This window comes from Trichomycterus rosablanca, chromosome 11, assembly GCF_030014385.1.
Source record: "Trichomycterus rosablanca isolate fTriRos1 chromosome 11, fTriRos1.hap1, whole genome shotgun sequence".
Lineage (NCBI taxonomy): Eukaryota > Metazoa > Chordata > Actinopteri > Siluriformes > Trichomycteridae > Trichomycterus > Trichomycterus rosablanca.
In genome coordinates this window covers 32,025,110-32,045,516 of record NC_085998.1, presented here as the reverse complement: position 1 = coordinate 32,045,516, position 20,407 = coordinate 32,025,110, and the positions used below count along the sequence as shown (strand labels likewise).

General features: G+C 35.8%; 2 protein-coding genes and 1 non-coding gene across 4 annotated transcripts; 2 read left to right on the top strand and 1 right to left on the bottom strand.

The window, feature by feature from the left end:
* Window positions 1-878: 878 nt before the first annotated feature.
* On the top strand, window positions 879-16,851 carry eif4g2b (eukaryotic translation initiation factor 4, gamma 2b). 2 transcript variants are annotated; one of them, XM_063004183.1, is made up of 22 exons: window positions 879-1,044; window positions 3,637-3,746; window positions 3,986-4,122; window positions 4,551-4,616; window positions 5,214-5,339; window positions 5,508-5,610; window positions 5,830-5,961; window positions 6,066-6,132; window positions 6,232-6,383; window positions 6,470-6,580; window positions 7,041-7,223; window positions 7,314-7,452; window positions 8,664-8,818; window positions 9,110-9,220; window positions 9,552-9,680; window positions 9,778-9,882; window positions 9,965-10,180; window positions 10,787-11,045; window positions 12,594-12,798; window positions 12,994-13,202; window positions 13,517-13,638; window positions 14,531-16,851. In XM_063004183.1, exons 3-22 carry the CDS (start codon window positions 4,112-4,114, stop codon window positions 14,594-14,596), a joined length of 2,667 nt encoding a protein of 888 aa, XP_062860253.1. In that variant the 5' UTR covers window positions 879-1,044; window positions 3,637-3,746; window positions 3,986-4,111; the 3' UTR covers window positions 14,597-16,851. The 2 variants fall into 2 exon arrangements, with proteins under 2 accessions (XP_062860253.1, XP_062860254.1); XM_063004184.1 differs by lacking the exon at window positions 879-1,044 and adding an exon at window positions 1,613-1,665.
* On the top strand, window positions 9,276-9,442 carry LOC134323728 (small nucleolar RNA SNORD97). The gene has a single exon (XR_010014108.1). It is a non-coding gene; the product is annotated as a small nucleolar RNA SNORD97 (small nucleolar RNA).
* Window positions 16,851-18,651, bottom strand: LOC134322831 (uncharacterized). The gene is made up of 4 exons (XM_063004185.1): window positions 18,632-18,651; window positions 18,103-18,201; window positions 17,941-18,008; window positions 16,851-17,177 (listed from the first exon to the last, which is right to left on the bottom strand). The coding sequence occupies exons 2-4, from the start codon at window positions 18,166-18,168 to the stop codon at window positions 17,018-17,020; spliced, it is 294 nt and encodes a 97-aa protein (XP_062860255.1). The 5' UTR covers window positions 18,169-18,201; window positions 18,632-18,651; the 3' UTR covers window positions 16,851-17,017.
* Window positions 18,652-20,407: the final 1,756 nt, after the last annotated feature.

Here is a 20,407-nt window from a genome sequence, read left to right as displayed (position 1 = left end):
ATATTGTAGTGTAGTGTATTGTATAGTATTTTGTATTGTAGTGTATTGTAGAGTATTGTATAATATATTGTAATGTATATTGTAGTGTAGTATAATGTATAGTATATTGTATTGTATATTGTAGTGTAGTGTATTGTGTATAATGTAGTGTATTGTATATTGTAGTGTAGTATATTGTATAGTATATTGTATTGTAATGTATTGTGTATACTGTATTGTATATTGTGTTGTATATTTTTTTGTAGAGTATTGTGTATACCGTATTGTATAGTATATTGTACTGTATATTATAGTGTAGTGTATTGTATAGTATTTTGTATTGTATATTGTAGTGTAGTATATTGTATGGTATATTGTATTGTAATGTATTGTGTATACTGTATTGTATATTGTGTTGTATATTTTATTGTAGAGTATTGTGTATACCGTATTGTATAGTATATTGTACTGTATATTGTAGTGTAGTGTATTGTATAGTATTTTGTATTGTATATTGTAGTGTAGTATATTGTATAGTATATTGTATTGTAATGTATTGTGTATACTGTATTGTATATTGTGTTGTATATTTTATTGTAGAGTGTTGTGTATACTGTATTGTATAGTATATTGTATTGTATATTGTATAGTATATTGTATAGTATTTTGTATTGTATATTGTAGTGTAGTATATTGTATAGTATATTGTATTGTAATGTATTGTGTATACTGTATTGTATATTGTGTTGTATATTTTATTGTAGAGTATTGTGTATACCGTATTGTATAGTATACTGTACTGTATATTGTAGTGTAGTGTATTGTGTAGTATTTTGTATTGTAGTGTATTGTGTTAGTGTAGCGCCAGCAGATACAGATGCGGGTGCAGTCACGTGACTGGCACTGCTGTTTGGCTGATATTGGGTTGTGTATTAGAATCTGTGTGCTGCTGTTGTCCGTTACTGCTGTTTACCTCAGTAAACCCTCTTTAACACGTTTAATCTTCTCACGGTTTCTCTTTTTAGTGTAACATAAATCTTCAGAGCTGAAGTTGCCTTGGTAAAGGTAAGACCGGTATTTTCGCACTTTATGTAAAGCCTTTAAAATGGCTGCTAACCTGTCTTTAGAGATAGAGCTGGATTTATCTACTGGCTGTATCCCCAAACCTTTAACTACAGCATTAAGTAGCGTTCTAAATTATTACTGCATCGGCTGTATTTGTGTTGTGTTTTATCACAAACGTTGTTGCTATAAGTGCAGTCTGAGACACTGCAGCATTCTGACCAGCATTAGCTGAGCAGTTAAATATTGGTAGCTCGAGCTAACCGCATAAAATGGCGTCGCGTTTTAACTGTACGTGTTTTGCTGTATTTAGCAAATAAGTCATATTTTCAACTATATTCATCTTATTTAATGCTAAAGAAATGTGTTAACTTATTGTTAAGGTACAATTAACGAGATAGGTATGTAAAATAGTCGGTTAAATGCTAACAGGTTAGCTCTAGCTAGCCTTGTTGCAGATGTCCAGAATGTGATGCAGCTGCATAGTTTGTGTGTAAATTGTAGATACACAATGTAATAGTGTTGTTTGTCAGAAAATAAATGATGGGAATTAATGTCGTTAGTAAAACTACTGTAATAATTATGTAATTACACCACAAAATTGATCATATTGGTTTTAACCAGGTACGCACAGAACGTCACTGTATTCCGCACGGCACGTAGCCACACTGTTCCGTACAGTTCTCATGTTACGTGACGTTTTGTATTAATTCCAGTAAATCTCTGTATCCTGCTGTTATAGAACAAATATGAGGCACAATGTATTTGTGATTCACGGATGGAAAAGTACCAGAATAATTTGTATTTTATAAGAACAAGAATATTATGTTCATTTATATTAAACACTTACCTACGTGCTATGTACGGAGCACTGTGGCCTTAATATTATATTACCTGTATTAGATTTTGAAGAACAGTGAATTAAAATCTAGTTATCCCTGTGTCTAATTTAATTATCTTTTGTTATCTGTATATGTTGTGTACTTGAGTTTTATTGGATTTAGTAATGAAAATGTATTAAATGACTTTATGCTGGTGATCAGTTGATTAATGCCACATATACAGGGGTTGGACAATGAAACTGAAACACCTGTCATTTCAGTGTGGTAGGTTTCATGGCTAAATTGGACCAGTCTGGTGGCCAATCTTCATTAATTGCACATTGCACCAGTAAGAGCAGAGTGTGAAGGTTCAATTAGCAGGGTAAGAGCACAGTTTTGCTCAAAATATTGCAATGCACACAACATTATGGGTGACATACCAGAGTTCAAAAGAGGACAAATTGTTGGTGCACGTCTTGCTGGCGCATCTGTGACCAAGACAGCAAGTCTTTGTGATGTATCAAGAGCCACGGTATCCAGGGTAATGTCAGCATACCACCAAGAAGGACAAACCACATCCAACAGGATTAACTGTGGACGCAAGAGGAAGCTGTCTGAAAGGGATGTTCGGGTGCTAACCCGGATTGTATCCAAAAAACATAAAACCACGGCTGCCCAAATCACGGCAGAATTAAATGTGCACCTCAACTCTCCTGTTTCCACCAGAACTGTCCGTCGGGAGCTCCACAGGGTCAATATACACGGCCGGGCTGCTATAGCCAAACCTTTGGTCACTCGTGCCAATGCCAAACGTCGGTTTCAATGGTGCAAGGAGCGCAAATCTTGGGCTGTGGACAATGTGAAACATGTATTGTTCTCTGATGAGTCCACCTTTTACTGTTTTCCCCACATCCGGGAGAGTTACGGTGTGGAGAAGCCCCAAAGAAGCGTACCACCCAGACTGTTGCATGCCCAGAGTGAAGCATGGGGGTGGATCAGTGATGGTTTGGGCTGCCATATCATGGCATTCCCTTGGCCCAATACTTGTGCTAGATGGGCGTGTCACTGCCAAGGACTACCGAACCATTCTGGAGGACCATGTGCATCCAATGGTTCAAACATTGTATCCTGAAGGCGGTGCCGTGTATCAGGATGACAATGCACCAATACACACAGCAAGACTGGTGAAAGATTGGTTTGATGAACATGAAAGTGAAGTTGAACATCTCCCATGGCCTGCACAGTCACCAGATCTAAATATTATTGAGCCACTTTGGGGTGTTTTGGAGAAGCGAGTCAGGAAACGTTTTCCTCCACCAGCATCACGTAGTGACCTGGCCACTATCCTGCAAGAATAATGGCTTAAAATCCCTCTGACCACTGTGCAGGACTTGTATATGTCATTTCCAAGACGAATTGACGCTGTATTGGCCGCAAAAGAAGGCCCTACACCATACTAATAAATTATTGTGGTCTAAAACCAGGTGTTTCAGTTTTATTGTCCAACCCCTGTACATCCTGATAGCAACGCAGATTTAGCAGGGATGTGGTGTCTCCTTCTAACATCACATTTTGCCTCTCTGCAACAAAATGTTACTGCATTACATTGGTGGAAACTGGACCCGTTAAGACCCTGATCAGGATCATTTCATTTCATTTTCATGTGGCGATAAAAATGAAAAAAAGAATTAACTATTAATCAGTGTTGTTGTATATTTGTCTCTGGCAATCCTCTAATATTGTTTTTTGTTGTTGTTGTTCTTCTCTTACACAGTTCGTTTTTTCCCACCCCACCCTTTGATTTATTATTCTTTCAAAAATTCTTCGTTGTCAAGCCGCCAAAGTGGAGAGTGTGATTGCAGAAGGGGGTTCTTCTCGTTTCAGGTGTGTGATCTCCTAAATCAGTCTGTTAATCATTTAATTGTTATTGTTTGCTTCTTATTTCACAAATAATTGCAAGCTGACTTAAGCTTTAATTATTGTAGTGATTATTGATTGTTTTTTAATACTTAATACATAATATTGTGGCTAACAAACAAAAAGAGTAAAGTAAAATAAAAGCAGTAGTAGAAATAACAAAGACAAACATGGTAACTAATGTAAGACAGAAAAAACATCCGCAGCCTACAATGGAGAAAGGGGATAGACGAGTGATAGTGCAGAAATGAAAATTGAGTGTCCCAATATGGCAAGCTGCAGCAGAGCGCCTGCGACAACCAAGATCTTGGAAAAAAGAGTAAAGAAAGACCATGTCAGCTAAGTTCTAAAGTGCAGAAGGTCAAGTAGATTTTTGCCTCTTTCATTTAATAAAGAATTCTATTACGTTATACCATGTACTTTCAGGGCTTGTATGATGAATTTCAAGAATGATAAAAACTTTAGCTTCTTCTCATTTGTTGTTTCACATTTGTGTCCACCACCTGTCTGCGTTTGAATAATTTGAGTGGCTTGGCAGCATTAGGCCTGTACTGAATAGTAAGTGAAATATGGATGCTTATACAATTACACGGTGATGACTAAGACAAAGACACTATGGTACAAATGATTCAACGGTTCAAATTGGATTTGAGTAGTGCAGTGCCATGGAGTTTGTGTGCAACTGTAAAGCTAAATGCAAGAATTCAATCTAAAGTGACTGCTTTGGTTAATAATTGTCACAGCTCTTTATTTATGTTTCTCATATTCCAGTGCTTCTTCAGGTGGAGGAGAAGGTAGGGGTGCACCTCAGCACTATCCCAAAACTGTCGGCAGCAGGTGAGAATATGTCATTGTTTTCTAAAATGTATTAATTTAAAATAAATAGTAAATAAAAAGCCAATTTGATCTAACTCAGATAAAAGTTCAAATCTAGTCAGTATCGTCTTCAGTAGGAAAATATGCATTTCAAAAAAAAAAAAAAAAAAGCATAAGCTTTAATAGGGGTGTTGATGTAGGCTGGTTTACTGAATGTTATTAGCATGTTAGTAATTTTTTGTTTGATGTGATTTTTCTATATATATGGTCAGAAAGAAAATAAAAATATTTCATTATTACAGTGAAATAGGTATATTGTTAACTATGCCTTAGATTTCCCTCCCTTGTATCCATACATTTTATTTAAAAAATACTGGGTACTAGTTGTCCTTGGCAACACAAGTAGTTATAAAAATCCATCATGTTTACAGGACTGGCATGACTTTTTTTTTTTAAGTTGAACCAATGATTAGTGTTTCCTAAACCTCTTCTGCATGCGTACTTTGAATGCGTTCTTTATTAAAAGGTGATGTGTGATAACTATTGAGGACTGTAGCTTATCAAATAGATTACTGCTGCTATCTTAATTCAGTGTATCTCATTCTCTTTCTTGCTTAGTGAGTACCTGGGGAACACCCCAGGGCCTAGCGTTCAGAAATGGGTTCCTTCAAGAAGCACTAGACGAGATGTCAACTCCTCTGATGAGAAAGAGCACCAGGATGCAATATTTAGGAAAGTAAGAGGGTAAGTGAACATAAACTATTGGATTTATTATTGCTTCCAAATTATTACAACTTAAAATTGTGTTACAATTATAGGTATACAAAATGCACCTTAAAAGCATTATACCAAACCAATAGAACGTTTTGAGTCTCTTGATTTATTTTTGCTTTTGTCTATTTTCCCTGATAGGATACTTAATAAACTGACCCCTGAAAAGTTTGACAAGCTATGCCTTGAGCTCCTCAACGTGGGCGTAGATTCAAAGCTCGTCCTGAAAGGAATCATCTTGCTGGTACGTTAATGTGTAAATTCTAGTAATTTAGTGGAAAACGGTAGAAAATTATTCAAAATTTTAAAACTATGCTTTTTCGAGTCTAGTGAAAGTGAGTTATAAAAGAAAGTGGCTGATTAAAAAACATTTAGATTGCTTATTGCATGCTTGGTGTAAAGGTCTGTCAAATACTGTTTAGGACTGTATCAGTTTCACTTGTCTCGTTTCCACCCTTTGTAGATCGTAGACAAAGCCCTAGAAGAGCCAAAATACAGCTCACTGTATGCTCAGCTATGTCTGCGTTTGGCAGAGGATGCACCAAACTTTGACGGTCCATGGCCTGAGATTCAAGCAACACAAAAGCAAAGTACAGTAAGTCAGCAAAACAGCAAGCAGTTTTATTTCAAATAAAAGAGTTTATTTTGAGCTGCTGAAATTGAATCTTGAATTGAATTTTCTTTTGTTGTGCTTTATAGACTTTTAGAAGACTTCTGATTTCCAAACTCCAAGATGAATTTGAAAACCGCACCAAAAATGTTGATAGTAAGTACTGACAGTGGTTTGCTTGTTTTATAATTTATTTTACATTTGGACTAGACTTAGGGATTTAGAATTTACTCATTCCATAATTTCCTCTTGTAGTCTACGACAAAAAAGACAGCCCTCTTACATCTGAGGAAGAGGAGCAACGTACCATCGCCAAACTTAAAATGCTTGGCAACATTAAATTTATTGGGGAACTGGGTAAACTTGATCTCATCCATGAATCTATCCTTCATAAGTGCATCAAAACAGTGAGTACATTGTTACATTTGTCTCTCTCTGTTGTTGCTTTTTGTGGGGGTTGTTTTGCATTTATACGTTTGTTTTGTTTTTTTAGCTTTTGGAAAAAAAGAAGAGGATCCAGCTTAAGGATATGGGGGAGGATCTGGAGTGCCTCTGTCAGATAATGAGAACTGTGGGTCCTAGACTTGATCATGAAAAAGCCAAGGTAAATGGCCTGGATCATAAACGTTTATTTTTGTCAGTTAAAGCCCCCATAATCAGGTCAAAAAAAGTTAATAATAATTTAATATTTTAATGTCTAATAAATCAAATAAAATGGTCTAGGGCCATCTTTGCACTTAGTGTAATAGGAGACTGGCTGATCGACTACATTAGCTTGCATTTTTATCACGTAGTGTAATTTAACTAGTTTAACACTGCACCACCCAAGCTCCTGTGTCATATTGTAAAGCTTGTAAATTGTAAATGTATTAGTTGAAGCTTTTAAAATATATAGTAACAATACAGTAAACAATGATAATGATCATTTTTAAAGACTTTAATATTTAAAAGAACAGCCAATATTGGTTAAATTCTCTTACTTTTGTTTATATTAATCATTCCATATAAACCAAGAATTTCATTAGTTTAACATAATGTTTCCCTAATTTCCCTCCACTTCACAGTCTTTGATGGCTCAGTATTTTGGCCGTATGCGATCCTTAATGAACAACAAGGACTTGCCAGCCAGGATTCGTTTCCTACTCCAAGACACAGTGGAGCTGCGAGAGAACAATTGGGTTCCTCGCAAAGCTTTCATCGACAACGGACCAAAGACAATTAACCAGATTCATCAGGATGCAGTGAAGGTACATGAATTATCTAGTGGTTTGCTGTTGCAAGCAACTTTTTAACCTTCAAATTTTAATAGATTTTTCTCCATTTCCTATTTTTGTTAGGGCTTGGGTGTCTTCATTCCACCCATGAACCAGGAAATGAGAATGGACTTCTTTCTGGAAGGGCCCTTTATGCCACCCAGAATGAAATTGGATCGAGAAACTCTTGGAGGATTGGCGGACATGTTTGGGCAGATGCCAGGTAAACTCAGCATTAGAAATGATTCTAGTGCAGGGGTGTCAAACTCATTTTCACCGAGGGCCACATCAGCATTATGGTGGCCCTCAAAGGGCCGATTGTAACGTATCCTGCTGTGATTGCAGTCACATTGCTGTTTTTCTTGGAGGCTGAATTCTGCATTTATATTGTCCTCCATTACCACAGCCTCAGCCTCATAACACAAGAGACGCACCGGTTTTTCTTCCTGAAGCACAAACTTGTTTTCACTTTCATTAAATTTCCTCCTCATGCTTAATTTTCTTAATTATCTTCTTGTACATTTTAGGATCATGTGTAAATATGTGTAACATCATCTACTGGCGGGCTGTGTCACTTTGCAGGTCACAAAATCAGCCTGCATTTTGAAAGATGCAGTTTATTTAGGATTTTACAGTGTATTTTTAAGACAATCATTCTGCCCTCACTAATAGTTTATCCCCCTTTCCCAGCTAGACAGACAGACAGCTCCCTTCAGAATACAGTCGGTTTATTTGCTTCCCAGCTGTGTGATACACTGTGTGCATCAAAATGAAGTAAAAATACAAACAGTAAAAACAATAAAGAACCTAATACAGTAAAAGCACACAGCTGTAGTCAAGTGTTACATCTGGTACAATATGAGATTTAACCAAACGTAAAATAACGAGTTAAAATTGTGTGTAAAGATACTAATTGCTATAGTAACGGTAACAACAGTATTTAATTACGGTAAATTTGTAACTAAAACGCTGTGATATACTCACTAAACATTTACTAACAACTGAGAATATAAACGCCACTACTTACAGACAATGCTTGGGTAATATATTGCAATATAATTATTTGTATTTATTTATTATTGTTTACATTACTAACTACGCTACCCCGCGTTCTTTTGCCGTAAAAGTCACATGGCTTCTTAGCGAAGGTTAAAGTTAGTTGCCATGACTACGATGTCACGTTGTCTCTTAAAGGCGCAGGAGCGCATTAAATTATAAGCGCGTCTCTGTAACGACTCGAACCATCACAACAATCAATACAGTCGTTTAAGCTCTCGCGGGCCGGATCAAATGACGCGGCGGGCCGGATCTGGCCCGCGGGCCTTGAGTTTGACAACCCTGTTCTAGTGTGTCTGATTGTTTTGGTTTACTTTTTGTTTAGGTATTTTGACTAGTTTTTCACCATGTACTTTTTTTCTTAATTCATTTGAATAGGCTGTGGAATAGGCACTGGACCAGGAGTAATCCAGGACAGGTTTTCTCCCACTCTGGGACGTCATCGTACAAACCCACTTTTTAATGGCAACGTGGCTACTGCAGCTCTTTCTCAGTTTGATATGGCTATTAGGCCTTTCATGAAACCTAACCAGGTAGGTCTCATAATTATGTTACAGATCAATTGAAAGCAGCAGCTTAGAAAATAAAACACCTAATTCTGCATTACTGCACTAAACTGGACATTTTTAACTATAATGACATTGTTGATGTTATTGATGTTAATAAAGTATCTCATTCTAGGCATTGACCTAAACATGTTTTATTACTGAACATTTGTTTTACAAAAAGAACTTTGAACTTGAAAGGCTTAGGTAAGAAAAGGTTGAGAAACCATTATTGTAGACGATTAATGCAAATAAAGTACGTCTGTTCTAAACCCTTAGGTACAGAATCAGCATTTTCACAACCAAAACCTGATCCATGCCCTCCAGCAGCAAGTTCAATCCAATGACATGCAATCACGCTTCAAGAAGGGGCAGCTTAATGCAGATGAGGTAAACTGCAGGGGGGAAAAAACACAAACGTTGATTTATTTTTTTATGATTTTCTGCACCCGGTGATTATAAAAAGACGCGTTATTCTGAGGGTTTTACCAGATGCCAGTTTTCAGTCTTTTCTCCTCTTTACAATTTCTTCCTATTTATCTTTCTTTACCTCTTTTCTTCTCTGACGCTGACAGCTGGTCCTTTGATTGCGATTATGAGATATGAGGGTGCAAACTTATTTATTTATTTATTTATTTATTTACATATTTATAATTATGTATGGCCTCTTGTCACCCATTTATAAATCAGAGCTGACCCATTTCATGTGTCTGACATACAGATCAGTTTGAGACCAGCTCAGTCATTCATGCTGATTAAAAACCAAGTGTCAAAGCTTCAGCCTCAGATTCCCATCATGATTCCACCCAGTGCTCAGCTTCCACGTACTCAGACACCCCCACTTGGACAGGTAATGCATTTCATACATATTGACAAGCATAATGTTAAAGAATTCTATAGATTTTTAAAATGTTACAATTTTTACTTTCCTGTTTTTCTGTGTAAAGCCTCCACAGCTGGGTCTAAAAACAAATCCTCCACTGATTCAGGAGAAACCTCAAAAGATTAGTAAGAAACCTGCACCTACTAAAGAGGAGCTGCTCAAAATGACAGTAAGTACCATTCTGCCTAAGGAGGTTTGGGTTTTCTTAATTCAAATTAAAGGTTACAATAAACACTGCTGTGTATTTTTAGAAAACCATAATAGAGGAATACCTGAACAGTACGAACTTGGAGGATTCAGTCACTGGTGTTCGAGAGATGAAGGCTCCTAAACACTTCCTGCCAGAAATGTTAAGGACGATTATCCTGTGCTCTCTGGATCGCTCTGATGAGGATAAGGAGCAGGTCAGCACACTGATTCACACCCTGCGCACAGAGGGAATCGTCAGTGGAGAGAATTTCATGCAGGTACATGAATATAAATGTAAATTAGAATGCATAAGTTGGTGAAGGCAAATGGTCTTTAGGTGCAATTCATACCCACTGTTATGGAACAATACATAAAACTTGATGTTGACTTTAGCCACAAGTAGTTCACTTGTCAGTTATTGAACAATTCATTTTTATTCACCTCTTGTGTTTGTATTTTCCTTTTACTTCAATTCTCAGCCAGAACTGAACTTGTGGATTCAAAGTAGAAGATATATAAAATGTGGAAACAAATTATAGGCACATAGTCATATTAGGTGTTATAATCAAGCACTACATTTATAAAACGTGATTTTAACAACAGAAAAAAATCAGAAACAAACATTCTGTGCTGTAATTATTAAGCTCGCTACTAGATAAAGCGACATGACATATTAAAAGCATATAGCTATGGTTATTATTAATAACTCAGACAAGTTCATACACCAAGTAAACATTCACTCACCAATCACTTTACAAGAATCACCTGTCCTGGAAGTACATCCAAGTAAACTAAGATTAGCAACATTTAATGGGTTTTCCTAGACAGCCAGTATTAAATATTGATTCATTATAGCAATCATTTTGTCTTTTTAACTCCCACAGGCTCTGCTTAGTGTGCTTGATCAGTGTCCTAAGATTGAGGTGGACATGCCTTTGGTGAAGTCTTATTTGGCACAGTTTGCAGCACGGGCTGTCATTGCGGAAATAGTCAGCATTGCAGAGTTGGCCCACCCTCTGGAAAATGGCAACCACTTCCCCCTTTTTTTGCTTTGCCTACAACAAGTGTCCAAGTTAAAGGACCGTGAGTGGCTCACTGAACACTTCCAGCAGAGCAAGGTCAACATGCAAAAGATGCTGCCAGGTATGTATGCTGTTAAATGTTTACAGAACCACAAAGTCTAAAAAAGGCACATATACCCATAGTTAATTAGGTTTGATGTGCATCTTAATTAGAGAAAAGCAGTAGATGGAAAATAATGTGATGCTTTAAGTAGGGCTGTGTATTGCCACTAATTTCCTGGATCGATTCGATTCGATTTCCGATTCGATTTGATTCAATTCATTTCGATTCAACACTATTCAACATTAACAGGTTTTGTTTAAATATGTAAAGATGTTCAGAGAATGAATGTGATAATTGTACAAAGTACATAATATTTTCATTATTAAAAATATTTGTGTATTTTGTTTACATAAATAATTAATCCAAAACAGAAAACAGTAACATTCATTTTTTATTATTATTTTATATGTGTCTGACACACTACAACAGTGTAAATGTAATGTAAACATACACCTGGCTGTTGAACAGCTTATGCCAAGATCACACTACACGACTTTCTGATTTGCCTGGTCGCTGTACAGTTCACACTGCACGACTCACAGGCAATGGGGAGAAAAATAAAGGAATCTGAGTGGATTTGGCAACACGAGCAGCATGGATTGTTCTGTAGTGAGTTGGAGGTTAATAAATATTTTGTTTTGTAGAGAACGATCAGGTCAGAAATACTGTAAAACTCGTGTGCTGATGTGTTCTGATAGAAACTATATTACACCCCTGCCCCACCTGTTTACAACCTCTCCCCTGTGTTTCCCCTCGCTGTTTCACACATTGATTGAGAGCCGAGTTTTGATCGCAGAGCGAACACCGAGTTCCTCCCGAACCGTAAATCTACTGTAGCGCTGACCCGTCGCCGAGCGAAAATCAGGGCAAAAATCGTGTAGTGTGAACCAGGCATAACTTGAGCTTCTGCCATGCTAAACTGATGTGCAGGTCAGATCTCGTTGCGCAAAAAAACAGTGGCTGGTCACGCGAAATTAAAGGGGTAACAGATTTCCGTGTACACCGTAAAAAGGGGCGTATTTAAAAGATCGATCTCGCGTTTATATGAATCGATATCGGATCATTCAAATCATTCAAAATCGATTTTATAAACTCACCCCTAAAAGCCAGCATAAGTCATGTTTGTATGTTGTGACCTAACATCTTGAAAATTGTTCTGACAACAGCCATCACTATAAGAGGTGCATGAGTAACGAACTGAAGCGTTTAGTTTTTACGTTGTTATTTTTGGGCTGCTGTGTTCAGCATGTCCTGTCCCACTTGGTGTAAAAGAGTGTTTGATTTTCTGTACATGACGCATGCACCACATTGCGACCAGTCAGATAATTTAGTAGTTGTATTCTCACTGTGTTTTTGTCTTCTTCTTTTTTTAAAACTGTACCAGCACCACTGTGGGAAGGCATTGAGCTAAACTACACAGCTGTGTTCACTTCAGCTACAGTTGCACAACAAATACAAATAGAAGCACTTATATTGGCAAGCTTAGACTGTGCTGCACTTTATTTACTTTGTAAAATGCAATACAAAAAGATAAAACTGACTTGACCTTGATTCTGTTTTTTATAGAAATTGACCAGAATAAAGACCGTATGTTGGAGATTCTGGAGGGTAAGGGTCTGAGCTTTCTCTTCCCCCTCATGAAGCTCGAGAAAGAGCTCCTGAAGCAGATCAAAGCAGACCCAGCCCCCCAGAGCATTTACAAGTGGATCAAGGACAACATCTCACCAAAACTCCAAACAGACAAGGGCTTCATCAACATTCTAATGACCAGGTACAGAATGAAAACCATTCTAACAAGAATGAAATTCAGGTCACTACACTATCTAGCCACTTTGTATCATGGTGGTCACACTTTTGTATAGACAACTCGAAAGCATTCAAACTTAGTCCAAGGTATCACTGTCTAGCTGTGTGTTCTGTAAACCATCAGTGCTGTAATCTCTCTCTCCACTTCTGTGTGTTGCAGTTTCCTGCAGTATATCTCAGCCGAGCTCTGTCTGTCTGAGGGCGATGAGCATCTGTCTGCCCCTACTAAAGAACAGCTGGAACAGGAAAAGCAGCTGCTGCTGTCCTTCAAGCCAGTCATGCAGAAGTTTCTCCACGACCATGCTGACTTGCAAGTCAGTGCCCTGTATGCTCTACAGGTTCACTGCAATACATATGCCTTCCCCAAAGGTACATTACATACACCGTAGTACAGGGGTGTCCAAACCGAACTTTTCTAGGAAATTAAATGAAAGTTGGCCTGCAGGTTTAAAAAAAGTAATTCCTTGTTTAAATACTGTTTTTGTTATCACATAAACTCAGTCTACAACACTTCCCATCTCCTGTCCCCAAACATTAAAACATTTATGACCTATATTAATGTTCCTAAACTACTGGATAGACATGACCCTGATCAGAATAGTTTGGACACCCCGGTTGTAGTACATTTATTTAGAAATATTTACCCATAGCCTTTGTTATCCTTCCAATTTTTCCCCATGCAGGCATGTTGCTGCGTTATTTTGTAAACTTTTATGACATGGAGATCGTTGAAGAAGATGCTTTTCTCGCCTGGAAAGAAGATATTACCCAAGAGTTTCCTGGAAAAGGAAAAGCTTTATTCCAGGTAATTGTTACTGTATACTGTACATTTCACACAATAAGGGCATTTTCACACTGGTTTTAAAAAAAGATTTCCCTAATGTACTTTGGTCCAATCTGAAGTGACTATCCATACAAAACGGCACCTAAAAGTTGGTCCACTAACAGCAGCAATTTGTAGTCTTATTCCAGAGTGTAGTGAACTTGTAGTGAACTTTAAAAAGGCCATTTCAAAGCATTAATCTTTGAGGGGAACAATTGATTTATGCTTTCAACTTCAGACTCCCATGGTACTTTTTGTGTTCTTACTCTGAATGAAAAAATTCTATTATTAGCCACAATAGGTTTACTTATAAATGCATTTCATCTACTGCATAATGCATTGGTTATATCATTACCTTCAGCTTTGAAAATTATAGAAGTAGTCTTAGTCTTCATATATCCTTGTACCCTTTGGTGGGATTGATCATTTCAGAATGGACCACAGCCTTTATTTAGACTCGGCCTTAAATAACATGTTCACCCCTCTTTCCTTCCCTTCCCTCCAGCCTCTCTCCCGCCAAGCTAAAGAGCATGTTTAATAAAATTGGAAACAGTGATTGATATGTTAGCCATCTAACTGAAACACTAGGTGAAGAAGAGTGTGTTTGCCTTTTGAAATTATTATTATTATTATTAAATGTCCACGAAGTTTGGTTGTAAAATTGTCATACTGAAAAGACAGTGGTAGTCTTAGCCACTAGCAGAAAAAGTTGCTCAAACCCTAGATTTATTTAAGAATTAAGTAATATATACATATTTTGTATTTGCCTTTCATTCCAACAAAATGCATTCTCATTTTCTTGAGCGTATTTTGTACAGTTTAGTGTCACAGTTCAACATGTAGCATTAAAATATCTTGTATCTCACACACCTAGGTGAATCAGTGGCTGACCTGGTTGGAAACGGCTGAAGAAGAGGAGTCAGAGGAGGAGAATGACTGAGGGAGAATTCAACTGTCTTCTAGAGCTGTTTGGATATTTCATTGTAACACATGCTTAGTTACTTCCACTAAACATTATACTGTTTAAGTGTCCATTAAGCATCTACAAGACTATAAATTATCATCAAAATGATTTGTCTTTGCTAGCACAGCAAAACTAGTTATGTTTGGTTTAATTAGATACATTTTGGCTTCTTGGTAATAATCTACATGAGTCTTAGATTTGACAGAATAAATGTCGTTGTGATTTGGGTGTAAAGAAATGGTGAAGTACAAATTGTTTTTCAAATGTACTTTTTTAGCCAAGTGTAGCTAACAAGTAATCGCAAGTCTTTTAGTCAAAATAATTTCCACGAATACATTTCCAGATGCTTAACACATTAGAACCTACTAATGTTGTTATTTAGTAAAGGGGTTCATGATTTTATTATGATTAGAAATACTCACTCAAATCATTCTAAACTTTTAAAAGGAATAGTATTTTAATAACCGAATAGCAAAATAATCTGAAGTATCAAGAATTAACAATGAGAAACATGGATTTAAGGTTTTACGGTTGTGGATTGTGCACAGCTGTTAAAATGCACAATTTTTAACATGATGTACTGTAATCAATGTACTGTTTTTTGTCAGAATCATAAAAATATACTATTTAATTCTATTCTATATTGACCCAATTTTTAGTTATCTAACATTTGCCTAACAAATAACTTTGACTTAACATGACCTAAATAAAATTCTTTCTTAACATGAATTAGCTTTTAAATACATAATTTAAAGTATTTTATTACTTTTTTTATACACACAAAGTATACTTAATGGGTTCTCAGTGCATTTTTCATTCAGGCTACAGTTAATCTTTTGCAAATCTAGTTTAATATATAGACTTAAGCTTATAACATTTTAACTTTTGGGATTTGACTCAGTTAAGTACATTTAAATAGCTTATTAACACAAGCAAATAACTAAATAGCTATGAATTCTTTAAAATAAACAACAAATATTAATACACAAGTAGATTTATTTCTCATTTATATAAATATGCAATATGTAATACCAGAACACCTTTAAATTTAAGGTGAGGCTTGTAAAACTATGTTAGTCTAAATGAGTAGCCAGATAGTGAGCTTGCTTTCTAAGGCTTTTGCATTCTGATATATTCTGTCTTTTAATCCTGCACAGAACATTGACTAACTGTTCTAAAAAGAAACATAGTTGTGGATAAAGGATGCTGCTGTATGGCTCCGTTTATTTATTAGTGAAATTTTACATCACAATATCTGATGCTTATTGTAAGAACTGAACGTGGTTAGAAGTAAAGTGTGAGAGCATGTATTTTGACTAAAGGACATCAGATTACTTGTTGGCTACATTAGTTTTGTAGGAATTAAGCAAATGTTTGACATTAATCATTTTGGTTTGTTCCCTACATGGGTGGTAAATAGAGAATTCTGTGTGTTGCTTAACTGTTTTTTTTAAATCAAGGCTTTTTAATCTTATTTGCAGTAGGCTTATTTTAACTAAGCAGGGGTTACAGCTGTTTAACCTGCATTGTAAGGACCCAGATTCACTGATTGAACATGTGGAATCCTGTAGCTCCTGCAATATTGATAAAAATTGACACAATGCTTTAATCTTGGTTTCAACAAATGCTTTTTTATTAATGTAGATGGTTAAATGTTTATATACATTAGCGACACATTAATAAGCAAGCATTAATCAGACAACTGCAATCATTGGTTCTGTCCAGCATTTACCTAGCATTTGTTCTTCTGCTTTCTGAATTGACATGGCTTTTAAAAGCACTAAAGCTAACATTATCTATAGAAATAAACTGATAACAGAGAATATCGCACACAACACGTGTTGTCAAGACTTGGCGCTTTAGTGCTTTGCAGAAACCTTGCATAGAATTACCTTAGTTTTAGTATTGCAGATGTAATTGTTTAAACAAAAATCCAACATGAGTATTGCAAGTATTTTAATACACAGTTGAACTATATGAAATAATTAAATTTATATTAAAAGAATACATATTCTGTTAAATACTCTAAAGTAAAAAGGCTTTTGCCCTTGTCATTAGGCAGTGCTCAGCAGCCTAACTGACAAGAGTTGTACTTTTTTTTCTGAGTTGCATGGATGTTTCTTTACTGATGCCCATGTATAAGAATAAATAACTCAATCACTGGACAGTTTGTTTAGTGTTTTGTGCTAAACAATTATTGTTATACTTTCAATAAACAAAATTAGTCACCATTAAGTTTCTTTCTGCTTTTTGAGACACATATATGATGTTTATCTATTGTCTTTACATATCTTTGCATTTTCCTTCCAAGTTTGATAGCTCTTGGTTGATAGTTTTTGGTTGTGCAGGATGTGAACTGGTGTAATTTAAAGTCTTTGAGTTAAGTGTAGTGATGGTTTATTCTTCATCCGTGGGAATCCAGAAATATTCAACCACTTTTCGACTCCTTCTCAGGGGGCTAAAATCAGAGGGCTCCCCTCCCATCGGTAACAGTTCACTGAATTGAGGGGGTGCCAGGTCTTTTGCTGTTCTAGGGGCTGCAACCCTGCGCACAGTTCTGAAAGGAAAGAGTTACATATTTATTAACCAGGTCAAAAGTGTTCAGTAAACCATCTAAGGATTAAAAACCTATACTGTAAAATATTAAAATACAACATTTTATTATAAACCCTAATTTTCAATTATTTATTTAACTGCCAGAATATCACAGACCAAAAGTAATGAAATGGGGGGTACACGTGTCATATCATCTGTATTTGAAAAAATTGACTTTGCTGCTTGGCATTTTAAAATGTGACTCAGAAAATTATTTACATGCAATGACTGTCTGCTTAATGTTAGCTGAAATAGTAACTTAATAGATTAATAATGATAATAACAATAAACTCAAACAATATTACATTTGCTTTGTATCTACATAATAGAACTTTACCAATACTCAGCTTGGACTTACCAAGCTTAAACCCGGCACAACATCATAAATGTAAAATAAAGAACAGAATTAATTAAATTACAACTTTTTTTATGAAATGCATTAAATTAAAGTCTTAGACTGATTAAATTCTAAAAGTGTTGGCATAAGTATTTGGTAAATGGAAAATGGCTACCTGCTTCAGCTGCAATGTTTGCTAATCGAAAGTACCACTAATTCCCATTAGGATGTTGTACTGAGTTTGTTCTCGTATTCCAACCAATAAAGCATGGATGAAGTTCAACACACAACACATAATGTAATTTCTCTAGGGCTAACTTATATTGATAAGTGTTTGGTTATTCGGTAAAATCAATTGTGTCATTGATTGACATATGTAGCGCAGTACCTTCCTGAGCTCCTTTCTGAGTCCTCAGTCCCTGTTTCAGCTGCTGAAATATACACAGGATCTCCCTCCTATAAAGTAAATAAGTAAAAAAGGCTCAGTCATATGTAGCTGTGTCATTAAATTTGTTGCCTTTAAACATTTTTGCCAAGGAGAAAACAGTACCGTGAAATTTCTTGGAGTTCCGTCGTGGTTTTTCAGGATTTTAATCCTCTGGTTACTTTCAGTCATACACAAGAAATAACTCTTGATGTTTGCTTGACACTAAAATAAATAAAAAGATAATTAGAAGTGCATAACAAATGGATACTAAAATATTGCCTTAACTGTCTACATTAAAATAATTTTCATTTTCATAATTTTATTAGAGATTATAAGTTTTTGAATACTTTGCTATGCACATACAGAAATAGGGGCAATTTAATGGAAATGATAGTGTAAATTATAGGTTATACAGTACTAACGCATCTTACGCACTTTGCGCACCTTACGCAAATTCACGAACCTGACCTAGCACGTAAGTCAATTTCGTGAATCGGAGCATGCGTAGTGAGGCTCTCAATCCATATGTTTGTGTTTTAATGAAAAAGTGCTCTTCTCTTACTTTGTGCTTATAAATGTTAACAGAATAGCTTCTGTTTTTTATTTTAAATAAACAAGCACACATATATTCGGTCACTATTACAAAACGTACATGTTTATTCACCCAGCAAACACAACTGCGAGGTACGAGTTAGCCGTGATGGTGACGTTGTGAGAAAGTAAAGCACCAGAAACCAGAAACCTGACCGCTTTAAACATCTGAATTTATCTACAACCCTACTGAGAGCAGCTACTTACAAAAATGTATGTATTACAATATTAATATGATGAAGAGTTATTAATACACAGTGCTTATAGAAACAATCACTGAAATTAGCTTAGCAGCTAACACTAGCGACTAAGCTAACAAGTAGCGGTGCTGTTGAGCTTGGATATTGACTCTACAGCTGTAATGTCTTTCGTATAGTTAATACGAAATATCAAATATCAACACCAACGTTGGTAGTGGAATCGTATCGATACTTCAGTTTGACTTTTTCTCCGCTACATTCAGCACGTTTCTCTGGTTCCATAAGAAAGTAGAGATCACGTGTGTACAGACAGCAGCAGCTCCTCTCACATCATGCCTTTAACCCTCCCTGTCCCAGCAAACACTAACCACAGTAGAAAATTGCTCTGAAATGATTAAAGCATAATTACAGATGTGCTGAAAATTCATAAAAGTGCTCAATTTTGCTTTGTAAGTTAATATACTCAGACATGTTTTGTTTTAAGCTAATACATAAAAGATGGCCTAAGTTTGAACAATTAAAGAGTGTATGTATGTAGTTTGTGGGAAAAACAAATGTGCCAGAAGTATTTTTACCCCTTTTAAGCATTGTAATCATTGAGAGAGCAAGATAATATTCCATTTAGTTTTGATATTAAAGGGTTGCAACATGATAATTTCTACAAATTGAATACAGCTATTTTGGCCCTATTGTTTCTGTGTTTCAGAGACCAGACAGCAACATGAATTTGACACAAAGACAGATTTCAGATTTTAACAGTATTATTATCTGTTAAGTGAAAGTTTAAAAGAATCTTGCAATGCTCTTTCAAAATGTTAAACTCTGCTTTTGCACACTTATTAAATCTAAAGCTTAACTGTTTAACCAAAATACATTCGTCCATGGCCTAAGGTACAAACACAATTCTAATGAAATTGAAGTTAAAAAGAAAGTAGTTGTTTGTAAACTGTCTTTTACAGGTATTTAATACAAAAACAGGGCAAATTCATAATTTGATGCTTACAACACATTCAAACAGTTTAGACTGGGCAAATTAAGAGCAGGAACACTGGGGGTTGCAGACATCATGTTACAAAAAGTATATTTGCAAAACCAATTATGTTCATTATTGGGAATAAAAATCATGTTTAAGTGATGAGGATTGATCACATTTGGGATTTTTGTTGTTGTAGGGAAGTGACTCACTCGGACAGGATAAATCATACATTTAAAAAACGTTTTTTTCCCAAATTCAGTTTAAATTAGACAAGCATGATCTGAAACCTGGAACAAGTTACCTCAGCAAAGATCCACATGATGGCGCAGAAACACCACAAACATTCTGACAGAAAAACGCTTTATTTGGTCAAATTTCCGTTTATTATCAAAACTATTATCATAAATAATGAGTACAAATTATTATTTTCATATATGGAATATTTAAATATAAATAAGCAACATTATAATACGCATTAAATGAATGATGTGAATCATGAGTCGGTTCAGTGATTCAGTAGGTTATTACTAGTTGCTCAGATCTTTCTCAGTAGGGTGTGTTTAGTGCCGGTGACGTCACCTGTGCGCCACTGTTGATGAACAGTGAAAGAAGCAGCAAAAACACGTTTATTACTTATTTTTATTCTTTTGTATCAGTGAAA